We start from the raw sequence: 17,522 nt of genomic DNA, 5'->3' as shown, positions 1-17,522 counted from the left end.
TACATATATACAGGCAATACACTCATAGACATAAAATAAGTATTTTTTAAAAAAGCCTCTGGACTAAGTATGCCCAACACTCTGATTTCAGCTAGCTGCCTTCTGAACTAAGTCCACATCTATGGCTTGTTGTGAGAGCCTCATGACCACAAGAAGTGCGTCGTTGAGGAAGGTCTTAAGCAGCCTACATTGAGAGACTACTGTCTGCTCGTGCTCTCTCTCCCTCTCTCTCTCTCCCTCTGCAGGGAACTTGCCCATGCCACAACCACAAGTCTGGGAAGAGACACATTCACTAGAAGGCATTCTTCCCAGATGTCAGGAGGCCACTACCCACCAGGAAACAACTTCACCAAGAAGCAGTTGAAACCGTACCTTTGGTCTGTCTCCGAGGAACCCGCTGCAATTGGAGGATCCACACCGACACACCGTCTTCTCGTTGCCCAAACAATCAAGGTTGTAATTAAAAGTCAGCTCTGTCCCTGCAGGAGAGACCAAGGCTGTGCTGCGAGGCCTCCTGAGGCCACTAACTTATAGGAAGTCTCAAGAACATGCGTCCACTTCAGGTGCACAATGGCATGACCTATGGCTTATCAATTTGTTTCCAAATCACTGTTCTAGAGCCTCTCCGCCCCAGCCACACCCAGTGGCTATTGCCTCCCTTCCTGTCCATGTGGCCCAGAGCCCTGTAGTACCCTCAGTGATGTACCTGCAGGAATGTCGCACACAGCAAACAGGCCCACCCGAGTATCCCCATTCACTGTCCACTTCAGGGTCTCACAGTTGGGCTGGCAGCTGTGATTCATGAATCTAGAATAATTTCCTTTGGGGCCAGCATCAATTATGCGGTCCTGCAGAGTAAAAAGTCAATGATGTTATCTTTAAAGGGATTCTTCATGTTATAATTTATGTCAGATGATTGTGCTGCTTGTTGTACTGAAAACTGTGGTATCCTGTTGTCCACTTGGACAGGACGCCCCCAAACCAGTCCAAATTCTCTCGCTCATGAAGGGCAGGTCAAGACCACATGGAGAGGACCAAGCCCTGGTGAGCAGTGGTGAGGAGAGTGAGCTGGCACCCACACCACCATCTGCAGCAACAAACAAGCTGGGAGAAATACAAACGTCACACACAGCAAGTACATCAATCGTCTGCAGAACAAAGGCAAGACTGACTCCATGAAAACTGGGCAAAGGGTGTAAGCAACTCGCTAAGAGCAAATCCAGGCAGATAAGCACAGAAGGTTGTTCAAGTTCTCAGAGTTGGAAATGCCAATAGACTGTCCGCTGTGCTGCTGTCGCTGTCCACAGCAGGGACAATCAGGCAGGCAAGCAGGAACAGTTCTGCGAAAGCAGTCTGCAGATGTGTGAGAATCACAAATGCAAGCACATAGCCCTGGGAACTGACTGAAATCCAAACGCCCAAGTGCAAAGGCAAAAGACAACCAGCTACCATGGCCCAGTCCAGGGATACAGGCAGATGGATGCATGGCTGTGTCCTTCCCTAGAAACCCCGAGACCAGCCACAAGGGTGAAGGCTTGCTCCTCACCAGTGCTTCTAAGGTCACAGTGAAGTGGTACTAGCTTATGGATGAGAATGGGGTGAGTCTCCACTAACAGTTTCTTGAGCTATGCCTTGCAGACCACAGAGCATTAGGAGAGACTATGCTTGCACCATCTGATGGGTGAGGGCTTGGAGGCTTCCAAAGGGACCTGCTTCCTATTTACCCCCAAAAATCTATTCACATGGCTGCTACTTTGAAAACAGAAAGCCGGGCTTATTTTTGTGTGCCTGGAGTCCTAGCTACTCAGCAAGCTAAGGCAGGAGGATCCCTTGAGACCAGGAGTCTGAGACTGCAGTTCATAGAAATAAAAGTAGAAACTATCAGGATGTAGCTCTGGGCTGCACTTTTTTTACTACCCCAAATTAATAATCTAGACAGTTTTACTATCCTTTGTTCCTCTTTGAACCAAGGGTCTTATACCTGGTAGATGAGCAATCTACCACTAACTTTGTCCTTTAAAAGAAAAGTTTACAGGGGCTGGATGGCTCAGTGGTTAAGAATACTTGCTGTTCTTGCAGGAGACCCGGGTTCGAATCCCAGCGCCCACAAGGCAGCTAACAACTGTCTGAAACTTCAGTTCCAGGGGATCTGACAGCCCTTTATGTCCTCTGTGGGCACTGCACGACATGGGTGCACTTACCTACATGCAGGTAATACATTCAAACACATAAAAATAACAAAATACTTAAAAACATAAATTTAAAAAAAAAGGTTACTTATTGGCCAGTGAGATGGCCACTAGCTAAAGGCACTTGCCACCAAGTCTGACAGCACAAGTACAAACCATGGACTTCCCACACAGTGGAAGGAAAGAACCTAAGTTGTCTTTCATTTCCAAAAGTATGTCATAGCACATACAACCACACACACACACACACACATATAGTCAATGTGGGAAAAAATGTATGCACTGTGGTTGAGTGTGGCACACGTATGTGAGAGGACAACTTTTCAGGAGCTGGCTCTCTCCTTCCACCGTGCTGAGGCAGGGACTCGTTTGCCCTTTGCTGCACACTCCAAGCCAGCTGACTCCAAGAGCCTCTGGTTCCTGCCTTGGCCTCCTATCTCACCGATGGCAGGCGTGCTGGGGTTACCTACACACCCCTCTGTATCTGGCTTTTATACATAGGTTCAGGGAGCTGAAATCAGGTCATCAAACTTGCCTAACAAGTGTTTTCGTCCACTGTCCATCTCTCTAGCCTTGTCTGTCCTTTGGACAGTGACAGGACAATCCGTGTTCCTTGATCTCCAAACTGCAGCAGTTCAGATACCAGCTCTGCTAGTCTCTCTCTGGCACACCAAGAGAAGGGCAGGCTCCCATGACAGCGCCTACCCTCACCGCCTCCAATGTTCCCACAGGCTGTCTTACGTTGTTGGTGACATTTGGCACTTCTGATACTAGGCATGGCCATCTTCACCCCACTTCATCTGCACAGCTTTGAACATCCTCCTATGTCGACACTTCATCATGGGATTATAAGTGAACTTTGACGATGTAATGCCTTTCTCACATTTCTCAGATTTTCTACTGCCCTGGTTTGCTGCACAGCCTAGCACTACACTCCTCACCTCTAAACCATCCCATCAACTTCTACTTTTCCCAGCCCTTCAAGCCACCTGGAGCTTATCTCTGCATGTGGAGTAAGGGGTAACAATGCCAGCTCCATGGCTGTCCTGGGCCCTGGTTGATGGAGGGTGCTTGGCCACCTCCTGGGTCATTTCTGCCCATCATGTTGGAAGGCTCACATTGCAGATTCACTGTTCCACACCGACCGAAATTGGCAGTGCAGTTCATGTAAAATCTAATACTTTGTTGCAATTACAATGAACTTACATCTGAGAAGATTCAAGTCTTTGCAACATTTCATCTGCAGACCAGGTGGTTTGTGCTCCCGTTTGTTCACATCCTTTTGTCTTGCACTTAAACTCTCAGGGTGTTCTCCACAATAATCATGGCTACAAGTCACATTTCCTGTGTCTTTGGCAGCCTAAAGGCAAGTGGCCACTTTTCAGTGGATGTCATGGCCTGATTTGCTGTCCCCTCCCTGTACCTCTGGGCTGTTTCTGAACCTGCACACATGCATTGTGCCTGGTGAGCAATGGCAGTAGCTTCTGATCTTGTCTGTCATGTTGAAGTATCCCTCCAGTCCTGCTTCTTGGGAGTTGTCATCAGGAATGAGTCTGGGTCCCTTCACACCACTTTCTGTCCTTCAAAAAAATGGTCTTGGCTGCTTTGTTACCATGCTTCCACATGGGAGAATTCACACCTATGCCGCTGTCCAAGGTCTTGGGCTCACATGTGGTAGAGGGCATCTGTGCCTGTCCAGCCCCACTTCCTGTTCCCTGATGTGTACCCCCCATTCCTTCCTGTTTGTAAAGGTGACTTATTTCTCCTACTTGCTTCTGGCATATGAACTTCAGCCCTGTTTTGTGACTCTTTCATGTTATCTTTGCATTCACTTTGAGGTTAACCCGCCAGCTCATCTGTCCTTCTTCCCGTCTCTTCTAAACACTGTTCCAGGAAAGCTGCTGGGCAAGGCAAAGGCTTCCAAAGCTACCATGAGGCCCTACGGCCTCCATTCTGCCAAGCCTTTGACTTCACCTGGCAAGTGTGGGCCCAGCTTCCCTAGAACTTCTCAATCCGTTTCTTACTCAAGACGGTAAACTTGTGTTTGGCTCCAGACTGTGGCAACACCTGACAAGCAGGTGCCGCACTCAGCTTTCCCAGAGGAGGGGGTGCGCTGGGACAGAAAGAACACACTCGCCTGTTTCCCTTCTCTCCTGGGTGGCAGTGCCTTGCTTTCTACTTGCTGGCTACATAAAGAGCTTGGTCTTCTCACTTGTCCTTTGTAGGTACTCAGTATTTATACCCACATTTAACACCAATGGTCTGTCACCAGGGCAATGACAAGAACCAATCTCCCTTCCTACACTCTGCAAAGTCGACACTAATCAGAACATCCCTCTTGAGTCTCCCTGCAGAATCCAGGGTGACCCTGAACTTGGGATTCTCCTGCCACTACCTCCCAAGTGCTGGTACTGCAGGCTTCTGCCAGGCCAGCAGCAACATCTTAATCCTTTTTTATTAAATGGACTTAAACCTATATGACAGTTGGCCGCTCAGCTGCAGATGCATCATCCCAAGACTAGTGAGGCAAGAAACCAGATAGTTCTCAAACCCTTTATGTACCATGTGTTTTCTGGTGCACACCTACCTATGCTAATTTTCAATAGTCTATTAAGAGATTAACAGCAATTTAACCTAATAGTCCTGACAGAAAACTGTAAGAAAGTCTGTGAATATGGTCTACCTGATAATGGTGGTGGCGGCTACGCTCAACCCTGGTGGGATGACGCAGAATCAAGTCAGTCAGAATGGACACAATTAACCTGTCATTTTTGGAACTTTCCCTTTAGTACTTTGACTGCAGATGGGCACTCCTGTGCCTGATGCACTGGCTGCTTTTGACTGGGCTGGTGTTGTGCGCAGGCGCTGCTCCTGTACCATACTCCTCCATCCACTGAACACCCTGCACAGGTCCTGCTGCTGAAGCTGTACATGCGGCTCCCTGGCTGTTGACTCTCCCCGGGGCTTCCCCAGGAAGGCCTTGTCCTTGTTTCCCACCCACTTCTGAGAGCGCTGCCTGGCTGAACGCAAAGCCCTTGGCTTGCTGGAGTGCTGTGCTCCGGCTCGGGTACCAGGGTCTGCTGCGAGGAACTCGCTTTGCTCACACGCATTTGGGGGAGGGGACCTTGGCCGAACAAAAAATGTCATTTATGTTAACCATTCTCCAATACCCCGCTTCTTCTCGGCAGACCAGACCCTCGCTCCTTTCGTCGTGTCCATCCAGGAATCTGGCCAGGCAGCCTCTCACGCTACCCTGCTCCGGCAGCCACGCACAGCCCGCCCGCAGGTACGAGCACTGTTTTCTTCCATTACGTTTCTCAGACCTCGTTTCTACCTCTAGTGTCTGTTCAGGGGGTGGGAGGGATTAGCTGTCATTTTTAAAGAGTGGGTCTCAAACGCTGCAGCCCCAGCTGGACTGAACTGCGATCCTCCTAGCTCCGGCTCCCACGTGCTGAACGCAGGCCCAGGCCCGGCCACCGCTCCCAGCCTTGTTCTGTGCCCCGTTCTGATTCAGCTCTACCTACTGCCTGGAGGTCTCTGATTCTTCACACTTTTAGAAGCTCAACCAGCACAGAATTTTTACCTGCTTTGTGCTAATTATTCCAGTGGCTTCTTCACCCAAGAGGAAGCTCTGCCGGGCTCCAGAGTTCTCAGCCCTCTCACCCCCTTCTGATGGCCGGGATTTAGTGCAGCAGGTACTGGGGTGGGAACTGGCTCCGGGCTTCTGGCCTCAGTGCATCCATAGAACCTGCATCTGTGCAACTCCACAGCCTGCTGCCCACCTTTCGGAAGCGGCTCCTCTCCAGGACGTACCCATCACCTTTTTCTACACCTCGATTCCTTATCTGCTTTTGACCATCTCTTCCACCACCTTATCATCAGCATGCCTTCCCTCTACGTCTCCACTCCAATGATTACCTCACAGCTCTCCTTTCTAACCCTCTACTACACTTCCCATGTTTCTTCACATGCATACTTGAAAAAATACAAAGCTGATAAAAAAAATCTCTCTGTCGTAGCCACAAAAAACAAAGAGACCCTAGTTCTAGACCAATTTTTGTTTTGCTTGTGTTTTGAGACAGAGTCCCTCTATGTTGCTCTGCTTGGTCTCATGATCCTCCTGCCTCAGATTTCAGTACATAATCCTATCTTTCTGCCAAGGCAGCCCTCCACATCTACCCTAACTACAGAACCGAACGTGTTTAGGTATTTATAGCAAAATTTCAAAAAGCATGGTCACCACGTCTTGGATCTCACATTTAACTTCTAAGTCTTACTTTCTTCCTAAGGAATCTGCTTTGTTTTTTCTTTCAGGTGGGTTATACTGCTGGTTAGCTGTCTTGAAAACAGGCCAACCAGGCACTGAATGCCAGGGTAGTGCTCTACTGAAGTGCACTGGAGTGTCTTCTGGTTTCTGTCGTCGAGGATCTGATGACTTGACTGGATCTCTGGAATATGCTCTATGCTCCAAGACTACTGTTACTGTTTTTTAAATTATTTTATGTGTATGTGTGTATTGTCTACATGTAGGTAAGTGCACCCATGTCATGCAATGCCCGTGGAGGTCAGAAGAAGCTGTCAGATCCCCTGGGACTGGAGTTACAGATACTTGTTAGCTGCCATGTGGGTGCTGGGATTCAAATCAGGGTCTTCTGCAAGAACAACCAGTGTTCTTAAATGCTGAGCCATCTCTCCAGCCCCTTAAATTACTTTATCTGTATGAGTGTTTTGCCTGCATGCATGCAAAGCCCAAGGAGGCCAGAAAAGGGTGCCACAGACAGCTGTGAGCTACCACGTGGGTTGTGGGAACTGAGCATAGGTCCTCTGCACGAGCAGTGATGCTCTTAACTGCTGAGCTATTTCTCTAGCTCCTCTAGAAATTGTTTTTGCTCTTTGAAGTGTTTTACCTCCTACAGTTTCTCATCTTGTACTTTGTTTTCCAGCTTACTTAGGTATAGGCTGTGTGTGCACATGCAGGTGCACATGTATGCATGTTTGCATGTGTGTGGAGTGTCTTCCTCAATTGTTTTTCACCTTATCTTTTGAGACAGACTCTCACTGAACCTGGAACTCACGAACTAGCTAGACTAGATGGACAGCAAGCCCCAGGGATGCGCCTGTCTCTGCCTCCCCAGGGCTGGGAGGATCACAGACCCGCACCACCAGGCCCAAGGTTTCACACGGGTGCCGAGGATTGAGCTCAGGTCATTCATGCATGACAAGGTATTTCACTACCGAGTCATCTCTCCAGTCACCAGTGAATGTTTTTTATTTGTCTTGAAAGCCTTTTGAATTTCATCAGTAAAATGACTGGCATCTCAGATCCTGAGGATTTTTTCTTGTACCACTCTCCCCTCACACCCTTTCCTTCAGGAACAGGTGAGCGCCACTGCTACTTTCCATGCCACCATCTTTACTTACCAAGTTTTATCTTTTTATTTTTCTGTGCTATAATCTAATCATTATTTAATGCACTCAACTTCAGTACTTTTCTCTGTAGTTAATTTTTCTTTTTTTCTTTTTTTTTTTTTTTTTTTTCGGTCTTTTTGAGACAGGGTCTCCCTGTAGCCCCAGCTGTCCTGGAACTCACACTGTAGACCAGGCTGGCCTCGAACTCACAGACGATCCACCTGCCTCTGCCTCCTGAGTGCTGGGATTAAAGGTGTGCGCCACCATGCCCGGCAGTTAATTTTTCTTTAGTAATTCTGCAGGTTAACTTTTTAGTTACATTTATTTATTTACATGTCAGAGACACATGTACACCAGAGCTCACATGTGGAGCTCGAGGACAACTTGAAGGAATCAGTTCTCTCCTTCCACCATTGGGGGTCCTAGGATTTGAAGTCAAGTCCTTAAGCTTGGCGGCTAGCACCTTTACCCCTCAGCCCCCAGGCCATCTCACTGGCCCCTGCAAGTTAATTTCAACAAGTACATTATTCCAATTTTCTTTTATTTAACATGTATGCTGCATGCATGCATTTGTGTGTGCACATGCATGCAGATGCCAGAGTCACCTTTGGGGGCTATTTCTCAGGAGCTGACCATCTTGTTTTTCTCTTTTTCTCTCTCTTTTTGTTGCTGTTTTTTGGGACAAAACAAAAAAAAATTATTTTGCTGGGCCTGGTGATGGTGCCTTTAATCCCAGCACTTGGGAGGCAGAGGCAGGTGGCTCTCTGTGAGTCTGAGGCCAGCCTGGTCTACACAGTGAATTCCAGGTCAGCGAGATCCTGTCTCAAAACAAATAAACAACAAAAAAAGATTTATTTTATGTGCAAGAAAGTTTTGCCTGCATGTAAGTGTAGCATGCAATGCCTACACAGGCCAGAAGAGGGCATTGGATCCCTGGAACTGGAGTTCTGTAGGGCTAAGAGCAGCCACGTGGGTGCTGGGAACCAAACCTGGGTCTTCTCCAAGAGCAGCCACTATTCTTAACCACTGAGCCACGTCTCCAGCTCCCTGTTTCTTTTTAAACTTCCATTTATTTATTGTTTGTGCATGCATGTATACCTGTGTGCCATGATGCATGTACAGGCCAGTAGACAACTTTCAGGAACTGGTTCTCTCTTTTTCTTTTTTTGAGACCAGGTCTCACTACATGGCCCTGGCTGGCCTAGAACTCTCTATATAGACCAAGCTGACCTCAAACTCAGGCTGACCTTTGCCGCCCAGGTGCTGGGACTAAAGGTGTGTGTCGCCATGCCCACCTAGGAGTTGGTTCTTTTCTTCTAACACATGGGTCCTGTGGATCAAGCTCAGGTCACCAGGCTTTGCAGAAAACACCGTTACCTGTAACCCGATGAGTCATCTCACTGGTTCCCCCAACCTCCCCAACACACACTCTGGTTTTGAGACAGAATCTCTCACTGGGACCTGAGGTTCACACATTAGGCAAGGCTGGTGGGCCAGCAAACTGGAAAGTTCCTCTTGTCCCCACCTCCCAGCACTGGAATTTCAAGAGTACACTGCCATGATCTGCTTTTTACGTGAATGCTGGCGATCAAACTCAGGCCCTCATGCTTTGTGCAGAAAGCTGTTTACCAACTGAGCCATCTATGCAGCCCCAATGTTTTATTGTTGCAAAATAAACCTTAAAAAAACAAAAAAAACAATGGGTTTGTGTGTGAATGTGCTGGAGACTGAACCTGGGGCCCTGCACTACCACTGAGCTGTATCTTAACCACTTTTCAGTGTATAGTTAACAGATAATAAATATATTTACAAGTTTTTAAAATTAAATTTTATTTATTATTATTATTTCAAATGTGAGCACCAGTGCCTCATGACATATGGAAGTCAGATGACAACTTTCTGGAGGTGGCTGTCTCCATCCACTACATATCAGTGAACAGAACTCAAGTCATGGGGCTTGTGTGCCAAATGCTTTTACCCACTGAGCCATCTCACCAGCCCTCTTCATAAGCTTTGCAACCAATGCTACTACCCACCAACAGGTCTCTTCATCTAATGAAGCAAGCTCTGTACATGAGACAACCACCCCACCCCCCACCTGAAGTACTTCGTATAAGTGAACACCACCGTAATAATCTTTCTATGACTGGCTTGCTCACTTAGTCCTCTAGGCTCACTCACATTTGGCAGACTGTAGAACGCCCTCCTTCTTATGGCTCTGTGGACTCACCACATCTGAACACCATTCATTGTCTAGACACTATTTTCCTTCTGTATTTTAGCTATCATGAATGATGCCACTGTTTAGAAATGCCTACTCTGCAATTTTTTTTTAGAGTTTGAAAAGGGCTGGTATTAGGTTGGTGTTTTGTTTTGATGTTTAGTAGAATTCCCCAATCAAGTCATCAGGTCCAAGACTTTTGTCTGGAGAAATTTCTCGGGGTGGGGGGGGGGCGCAGAAGGTAGAGAGGGGTGGGAGTGTTAGAGATTGAACCTGACCTTGGGCATGCTAGGCAGTTAAGTGTTCTACCAGCGAGTCATACTCAGACACATCAGATTTGTTTTGAGGGACAGACTCCCAAAGCCCCAGTAGGCCTGGAACTCAAGCTGGCATCAATCTCAGAGAGACTAGCCTGTCTTTGTCTCCCAAGTGCTGGGGTTAAAGGTGTGTGTCATCACAACTGGCCCATATCAGATTTTGGCCGGCGGGGGTTCTTTTTGAAACAGGGCTCCCTGTAGCTCCAACTGGCTTGGAACAGTCCAGGCTGGCCTCCAACTCAGAGATCAGCCTGCCTCTACCTCCAAAGTGCTGGGGTAAAAGGCGTGTACTACCATGCCCAACCTTGTATCAGACTTTAAATTACAGATTCAAACTCCCTAGGTCTAGCAAATTTTCTGTTTTCATGACTCAGGATCTGTCCATCTCACTGAATCTGCTGGAGTGCACTTGACTCCAGCACCCTCTTTAACTCTTCCACCCAGATCAGTAATGGGGTCCAGCTTTTAGTTCTGGTTTTAGTAAAGTGAATCTTCTGTTTTTCTTAGTTCATCCTGTTCTGTTTTACAGAACTTCTGGTCTCACTGATTTCTTGTTTGCTTTTCTGTTCTCTATAATCCCAGGGTTCTAATTTATACGGCCACTCAGCTTCAAAAACATAAAAATCCTACCCCTTTGCAGCTCCACCCCCATCCTTTTCACTTATTGTTGCAAAACTGTATCTTTAATTTTTTTTTGCTTATTTTTATTTAATGGCTATAAGTATTTTGCCTGCATGTATATGTGTGCACGTGTGCATCCAGTACCTGCAGAGGCCATAAGAAGGCATTGGAGTCTCTGGAACTGAAGTTATATAAATGGTTGTGAACCACCATGTTTGTGCTAGAACCTGAACCTGGGTCCCCTACAAGAGCAGCAATCGCTTTTAACCGCTGAGCCATCACTCCAGACCCATAAAACTCTTATCTTTATACATTGTGTACCTCAAGACAAACTCTTTTCAATGTATTAGTCACTTAAATTATGTAGAAAACTAAGTTACTGTACTAGGTTTTATACTAAGGTCTTTAAAATGTTTTAGTTTCTTAAATCACGTATAAAACAAAAAACAGCCAGATGTGCTGGCGCATGCCTGTAGTCCCAGCATTTGGGAGGCAAAGGCAGGCGGATCTCTGTGAGTTCAAGGCCAGCCTGGTCTACATAGTGAGTTCCAGGACAGCTCAGGCTACAGGGAGACCCTGTCTCAAAAAGACAAAAAAAAAAAAAAAAAAAAAAAAAAAAAAAAACCCAAATAAACAAAAAACAAAGTAGATGTACCACTGTTGTACAACCACCACCATGTACTCACCTTTACTAAAATCTTAAGTTTTCACACGATTTTGAATTACTGTCTATGTCCTGTCCATGCCCAACCCACAGGACTTACCTAAAGGTTGAATGGTGACCAGTTCCCTAAGACTTTTTTTGTTTCTTCCCTCCCCTCCCCCTCTTTGAGACAGGGTCTCACTGTATAGCTCTGGCTAGCCTAGAGCTCACTATGTAGACCAGGCTGGTCTTGAACTTAAAAGATCTTCCTCCTAGCCGGGCATGGTGGCACACGCCTTTAATCCTAGCACTCCGGAGGCAGAGGCAGGCAGACCTCTGTGAGTTTGAGGCCAGCTTGATCTCCATTAGCGAATCCAGGCCAGCTGTGGCTACAGGGAGACCATGTCTCAGAAAGACCGAAAAACAAAACAAAAAAGCTCCTCCTCCTGAGTGTCAGGATTAAAGGTGTACACTACCTTAACTGAACAAAATTTCTTTACTTGAGAATACCCTAATTTCTCTCTTGCTTACAAAGTTTTGCCCTATTTACAATTCTCTGTTGAAAGGTTTTCAGAATTTTGTTTGCTTTCAGCACTGAGTATACTGGCTCACTACTGTCTACCCTTCTGATGAGCAGTCTGCTAGTGACTGAGGAGCAATAGTGTGTCACAAATCCCATGTGTCTTGCCTTTTTTCTCCAACTTTTATTCTGCGACACTGTCTCATGTAGCCCAGGCTGGCTTTGAACTTTCTACGTAGCCAAGGGCGACTTTCACCTCCTGATCCTCCTGCATGTGCCATCACACCTGGCTTTCTGTTGCTACTTTTTTCAAAGGATGGTTATGACGTGTCTTAGAGTCCTCTGAGTTCCTTTTATTTGGAGTTGAGACCACTCATTCAGGCACAGAACGCTCGCTCTGTCCTTTCAGCACCCCGCAGCGCCTGGTGGTGCTCACACACCCTTCACACTCTCATTTTCCTCAGGCGTTTTTCTGGCTTCTTCTCAGATCTGACAATTCCCATCACCCATTTTAAAGCTCACTGATTCTCTCTCCCACCTGCTCAAACCTGCCTCTGAATCTATATAGAATTTTTCATTCGGTTAACTGTATGTTCAGCCTCAAAATCTATTTTTCATTCTCTCTTACTGGCATTGCCATTTTGCTCGTCCGTTTTTCCTTGACTTGCCTCTCTGCTCTCACTTTCAGTCTTTCTCTCATTCACTGCTGACAAAGTGCCTCACTATGTAGCCCAGACTGGCTTCCAACTCCCAATTCTTGTCTCAGTCTCCTGAGTGCTGGCATTACAGGCATGTACACCCTATACCTGACCCATATGCTTGCACTTTCTTCACGTCTTCCTCTGAGTGAGTTTGTTTGCTTATTTGTTTGTCTGTTTGTTTTTCCCCAAGAGTCTCCTGTAGCCCTGTCTGTCCTGGAACTTGCTAAACTAGGCTGGCCAAAAACCTGTGGGCATCTTCCTGCCCTGCCTCTCAAATGCTGGGATTATAGGCATGGACCATCATGACCAGCCCTTTGAGTTCCTTACATAATCTAAGTCACCATTTTAGGTCAGAAAAGTCTATAATTCCAGCACTAGGGAGGCTTGAGGCCAGAGGATCACAAGTTCAAGGCCAGCATGGGCTACAAAGGCAGCTCAAAAGCAAGCACTGAGGTGTAGCTCTCAGTGGCAGAGGACTTATCAAGCATTTGTAGAGATCAGAGTTTGATTCCACAGCAACAACAAAACAAAAAGACACAATTGTCTCAAAATTTTTGTCCAGAAGTCCACTGAGGCGTTTTCACAGTCACTACTGGTTTAATTTATTCCCTGAATGAGCCATTCTTTCCTGTTCTTTGATGACGATGACTTCTCTGGCTGAAAACTGAACACTGGGATATAATAATACGATAACTTTGGGAATTAAATTACTCTTCTTCCCCTTGGGTTTTCTGAGCTTGTTCCTGTTTTTATTCATGGGTCTTGATTTTCCTGGTTTGTTGTGGGTTCTGTTTTTTGTTTGTTTGCTGCAGACCATCACTGTGCCCAAAAACAATCTGAAATATAAACAAAATGTCTTCTTGGGCCTTTTTGAACCTGCACCTTTTCCAGGGCAGGCAGAGTCGTTGAATGTCTTAAGTCTTTAATATAAAGTCTGGCTCCCAAGAGGGAAAGGGAAAAATGAAGAGGGGACATGGCACCAGCCCTTTAAAGAGGAAGTCTCCAACTGGAGGAGGATATTCTAACAGTAGACACACTGCTGTTGCACTTCTGTGGTCAGAAATGGCTGCCAGGAGTCAGAGCACAGACCTGGGATGTCTGGAAGAAAGGACAAACTGGCCACACAAGTGCCTGTCATGGGGCAGGAGCGGGGCATAGTCGCTGCTACTGTGCTAATAGCTAAACCTGAACAAAAGAAACACATCTGTCTTTTTTACCATTTATGATCCCCTGGAAGATGTGGCTTTCATTAAATCCTGGAGTTTCTGCCATGTGACTGGTCTCAGCACAAGCTAAGTCTGCCTTCCAGTGTGAAGGGCCTCCACTGGTGGAAGGTTGCATCCTGCTGGGATCTGGGCATATTTAAGTGGGGTTCATTCTTTCCTAGGAAATGCATGAGCTGTGAGATATTAAAAGTCTCTCACAGGTCACAAACTTTATCTTTGCTTCAACCTGAGAGAGTCCAGATAATTACCATGTCAAGCAATCCCAATTTCTATTTTAAATGTGTGAATTCACATTTCTGAGGTTAGGGATGGAATTCAAGGCCTACCTCAAGTTAGGGAAGTACTCTACTGATGAACTACAAACCTAGTCCCTGGTTTTGAGATAGGGTCTCCTATACAGCTCAGGATGACTAATGATCCTCCCTTCACCTCCTCAGTACTGGGACTATAGGACTGTAACCATGCCTGGCCTTACACTTCTTACTATACCTAAGTAGTTTAAATTTAAAGCATGAAATAAATATGCAGGCCTGGGGTCTCAATTTATAACAAAATAACCACCTTTTCTGTCACCCCACCACCCAAATAAGAAAGAGAAGCTATTTGTTGCTTCGTGGGACAAAGTCACCAGCCCCTTTCCTAGGCTCTACATAGCCTAGAGTACAGTGCGATCTCAACTCCAGCTAGCTGAAAGACTTCTGAGCAGGCCTATCACTCATCCCTACTTGAGGCTTCAAATGCAAGCCTGACTGCTCCATGCCCCATGAGCTCTGGGAAAGCTGAACAGACCGGCTTCTGTGTCTGAATCTGGCTCAGCCAGCCTTTGTTCCAAGACTGCAGTGGAGAAATGCAGCCTCTTTAATCATTACTACATAGGGTACCAGAGCTTCCCCGGGGACAGTCAGTTCTCTTTCTCTACTGCTGGTGACCCTTGCTTCCATTCACTGCCCTCCAGAATCCTACCTTGTTTGCTCCCCCAGAAAACCAGAGCACACCTCAGAGAAAGCCCTCTAGGAACCTGCTCAGTCTATCTCCTGTGTCATGACAGCTAAAGGAGGGCACTTCTCCTCCAGCACAAGACACACACATTCTTCAACCAATTATTCTATTTTGAAAAATTTCAGGGGCTGGAGAGATGGCTCAGCAGTTAAGAGCATGGGCTGCTCTTGCACAGGACCCGGGTTTGGTTCCAAGCACCCACATGGCAGCTAACAACCACTTGTAAGTTCAGTTCCAGGGAAATCAGATGCATTCTTCTGACTGCCAAGGGCATTGCATGACATAGGTGCACTTACATACAGACATACATACATTCACACACACAAAATAAAAATAGCATTTTTTTATAAAAACTTCAAACTCACAGGAAAAAAGTGAACTAGCACAATGCACATTTGTGCACACTACCCGCTGTACACATTACTACTACTTTGGTGGTTACCATGTTTGCCTCACACATTACTACTGTGCCACACTGACTTTGTCTCCCATCATACAATGTATATATTATGGACACATGTATGCACACCCCCCCAACACACACCCATCCCTTGTGAGTTGCCAGCATCAGGCTCCACCCCTGCATAGTCACAAGAGCACACTTGCACAGCCTCAGCACTTTCTACAGCTGAAATGTATGTAACATCAGAACAGCTTCCCGGGGCTGGAGAGATGGCTCAGTGGTTAAGAGCACTAGTTACTCTTGTAGAGGACCAAGGTTCGATTCCCAGCACCTACATGGGGAGCCAATGCCCTCTTCTGGCATATTTGGGCATTGCACAACACATGGTGGACTTATATACATGCAGGCAAAGTATTCATACACATAAATTTTAAAAAAATTAAAACTGCTTCCTGTTCAAGCTCAGATTGTTCTACTGTCCCAACTATAACCTTTATAACTCCCCACTTCCCCTCACTCTTTATGTGTTCAAGAAGCACGTATCTACTCCAATCTCATTTTCTCTCTCTTTCCCTCCTCCTTCCCTCCCTCCCTCCCTTCTTCCTCCTCCTCCTCCTCAGTTTTTTGAGACATGGTCACTGAGATCAAATTCAAGATCCTGCTGCCTCACTCTCCCATGTGCTAGACGACAAGCGTGCAGCACCACACCTGGCTTATGTATCTCCTAAGTCTTTTTACAACCAGATTTTTCTGTCCCTCTGACATTGACCTCACTGAAAGGCCTAGACTCTAGGACCCAGAACAAGTGACAGGAGCCCCCTGACCACTGAGTGTGGTCAAACTTCCTGTGAGACTGTGTGCTGGGGCCCTTGGAGCCACCACTATTTCTATATTCTTTTCATCTCAAATCTCACCAGAGGGTTTGCTTACTATGCACTGTTCAAAACGTTCACTCTGTGATCACTGTCTATCTTGTTTTAAAGCACTATTAGTAGTCTTGTCTTTTAAATACAGACCTACTTTTCTGCTGGGCTTTGAGCTTACTGGCCACAGAAGATCCACGTGTACCTCCCTCTTATATTACACCCAACCACAGGAAGGCACATGTCTTAACAGCAGCCAGCCAGCAGCAGTGGCCATCAGCACACTACCCTCCTGGGCACTGCAGGCACTGGGAAAGCTGGGGCTCTTTAATGGATGGCAGTCCCAGAACCGTGAGCACTTCCAACACACTTTCTTCACCCATGCCTGTTTACCCTCAGTTAGCACCTAGATTCTGGATGCTTACATTATGGGCTGCAGAACCTGGTCCAATAGGGCACACACCAACAGTCCCATACATTTGGGAAGTTTGAGGCCAGCCTGGGCAATAGAGAAAGACAGTGAAAGAGCCCAGGATTTACAAGTAATGGAGCGATGGGCAGCCAGACACCACTCTATGATTAGCCAACGCGTCAAATGCTGTCTATGCTTGTTTCCTTTCTTCCCTGATCTTCGAGAAAACTTCTGTACACTCTTCATGCTGTGCTGGACATACAGAGGTCTCAGGACACTCTCTACCAAGAGGCAGCTCTATACTCAGAGGAAGTTGTACAGGTGGGGTTTTTTTTGTTTTTATTTAAAAAAAAAAAAAGCCACTGAAGCAAGGCACAGTGGCGCACGCCTTTAATCCCAGCACTCAGAAGGCAAAGGCAGGTGGATCTTTGTAAGATAAAGGCCAACCTAGTCTACACGGCAAGTTCCAGGTCAACTGGGACTACAAGGTGACCCGTCTCAAAAAGACCCCCAAAAATGAAATGAGATGAAATGAGAATGTCACCACAATACAAGGTCCATTTTTCCAGGTGAATCCTCTGGGCTCATGCTCATGACTATGAGAATGAACAGCAAAGACACAGTTCCCATTACCTTGTCTATGGTGAGCATGTAAAAGTGAGTGATGTCATTCTCGTGTGCATATTTAATTCTTGCCATACACTCCTCTTCATCAATCAGCTCACCAACATATTCATTAACAAATTCTCCCTGGAAATCAGAAGAATGGATGATTTGAGTATATATTGACCAATTCCCAGTGTCAGGGGTCAAGATACATACCATTATCAGAATAGGGCACCACATAATACCTGGGGTGGGGTGCTATAAAAAGTTCACATTCAAATGATCCCATGTGTATCTAGGGGTAGAGTTAGGATTTGGTTTCGGGTTAGAGTATCTATCTATAAAGATTGCTAACGGCAAATATATTCAAATATCCTCAGAATAACAATGTT

The 17,522-nt window shown here is 46.4% G+C and overlaps 1 protein-coding gene and 1 non-coding gene across 3 annotated transcripts in view; both read right to left on the bottom strand.

The window, feature by feature from the left end:
- Nucleotides 1–17,522, bottom strand: part of Nsd2 (nuclear receptor binding SET domain protein 2) — an 88,962-nt gene that overhangs the window by 6,082 nt on the left and 65,358 nt on the right. For both annotated transcript variants that reach the window (XM_008841835.3, XM_029567700.1), the window contains 3 exons: nucleotides 17,158–17,274; nucleotides 707–848; nucleotides 373–479 (listed from right to left, as the gene is read on the bottom strand). In XM_008841835.3, the coding sequence (XP_008840057.1) occupies nucleotides 373–479; nucleotides 707–848; nucleotides 17,158–17,274 (366 nt within the window). The remainder of the gene's footprint in view (nucleotides 1–372; nucleotides 480–706; nucleotides 849–17,157; nucleotides 17,275–17,522) is intronic.
- LOC115071853 lies at nucleotides 927–1,052 on the bottom strand. Its single transcript, XR_003850918.1, has one exon.

This window comes from Nannospalax galili, unplaced genomic scaffold (assembly GCF_000622305.1).
Source record: "Nannospalax galili isolate Female #2095 unplaced genomic scaffold, S.galili_v1.0 scaffold101, whole genome shotgun sequence".
Taxonomy (NCBI): Eukaryota; Metazoa; Chordata; class Mammalia; order Rodentia; family Spalacidae; genus Nannospalax; species Nannospalax galili.
The sequence above is the reverse complement of the archived record's forward strand: the minus strand, read 5'-3'. Positions and strand labels throughout refer to the sequence as shown.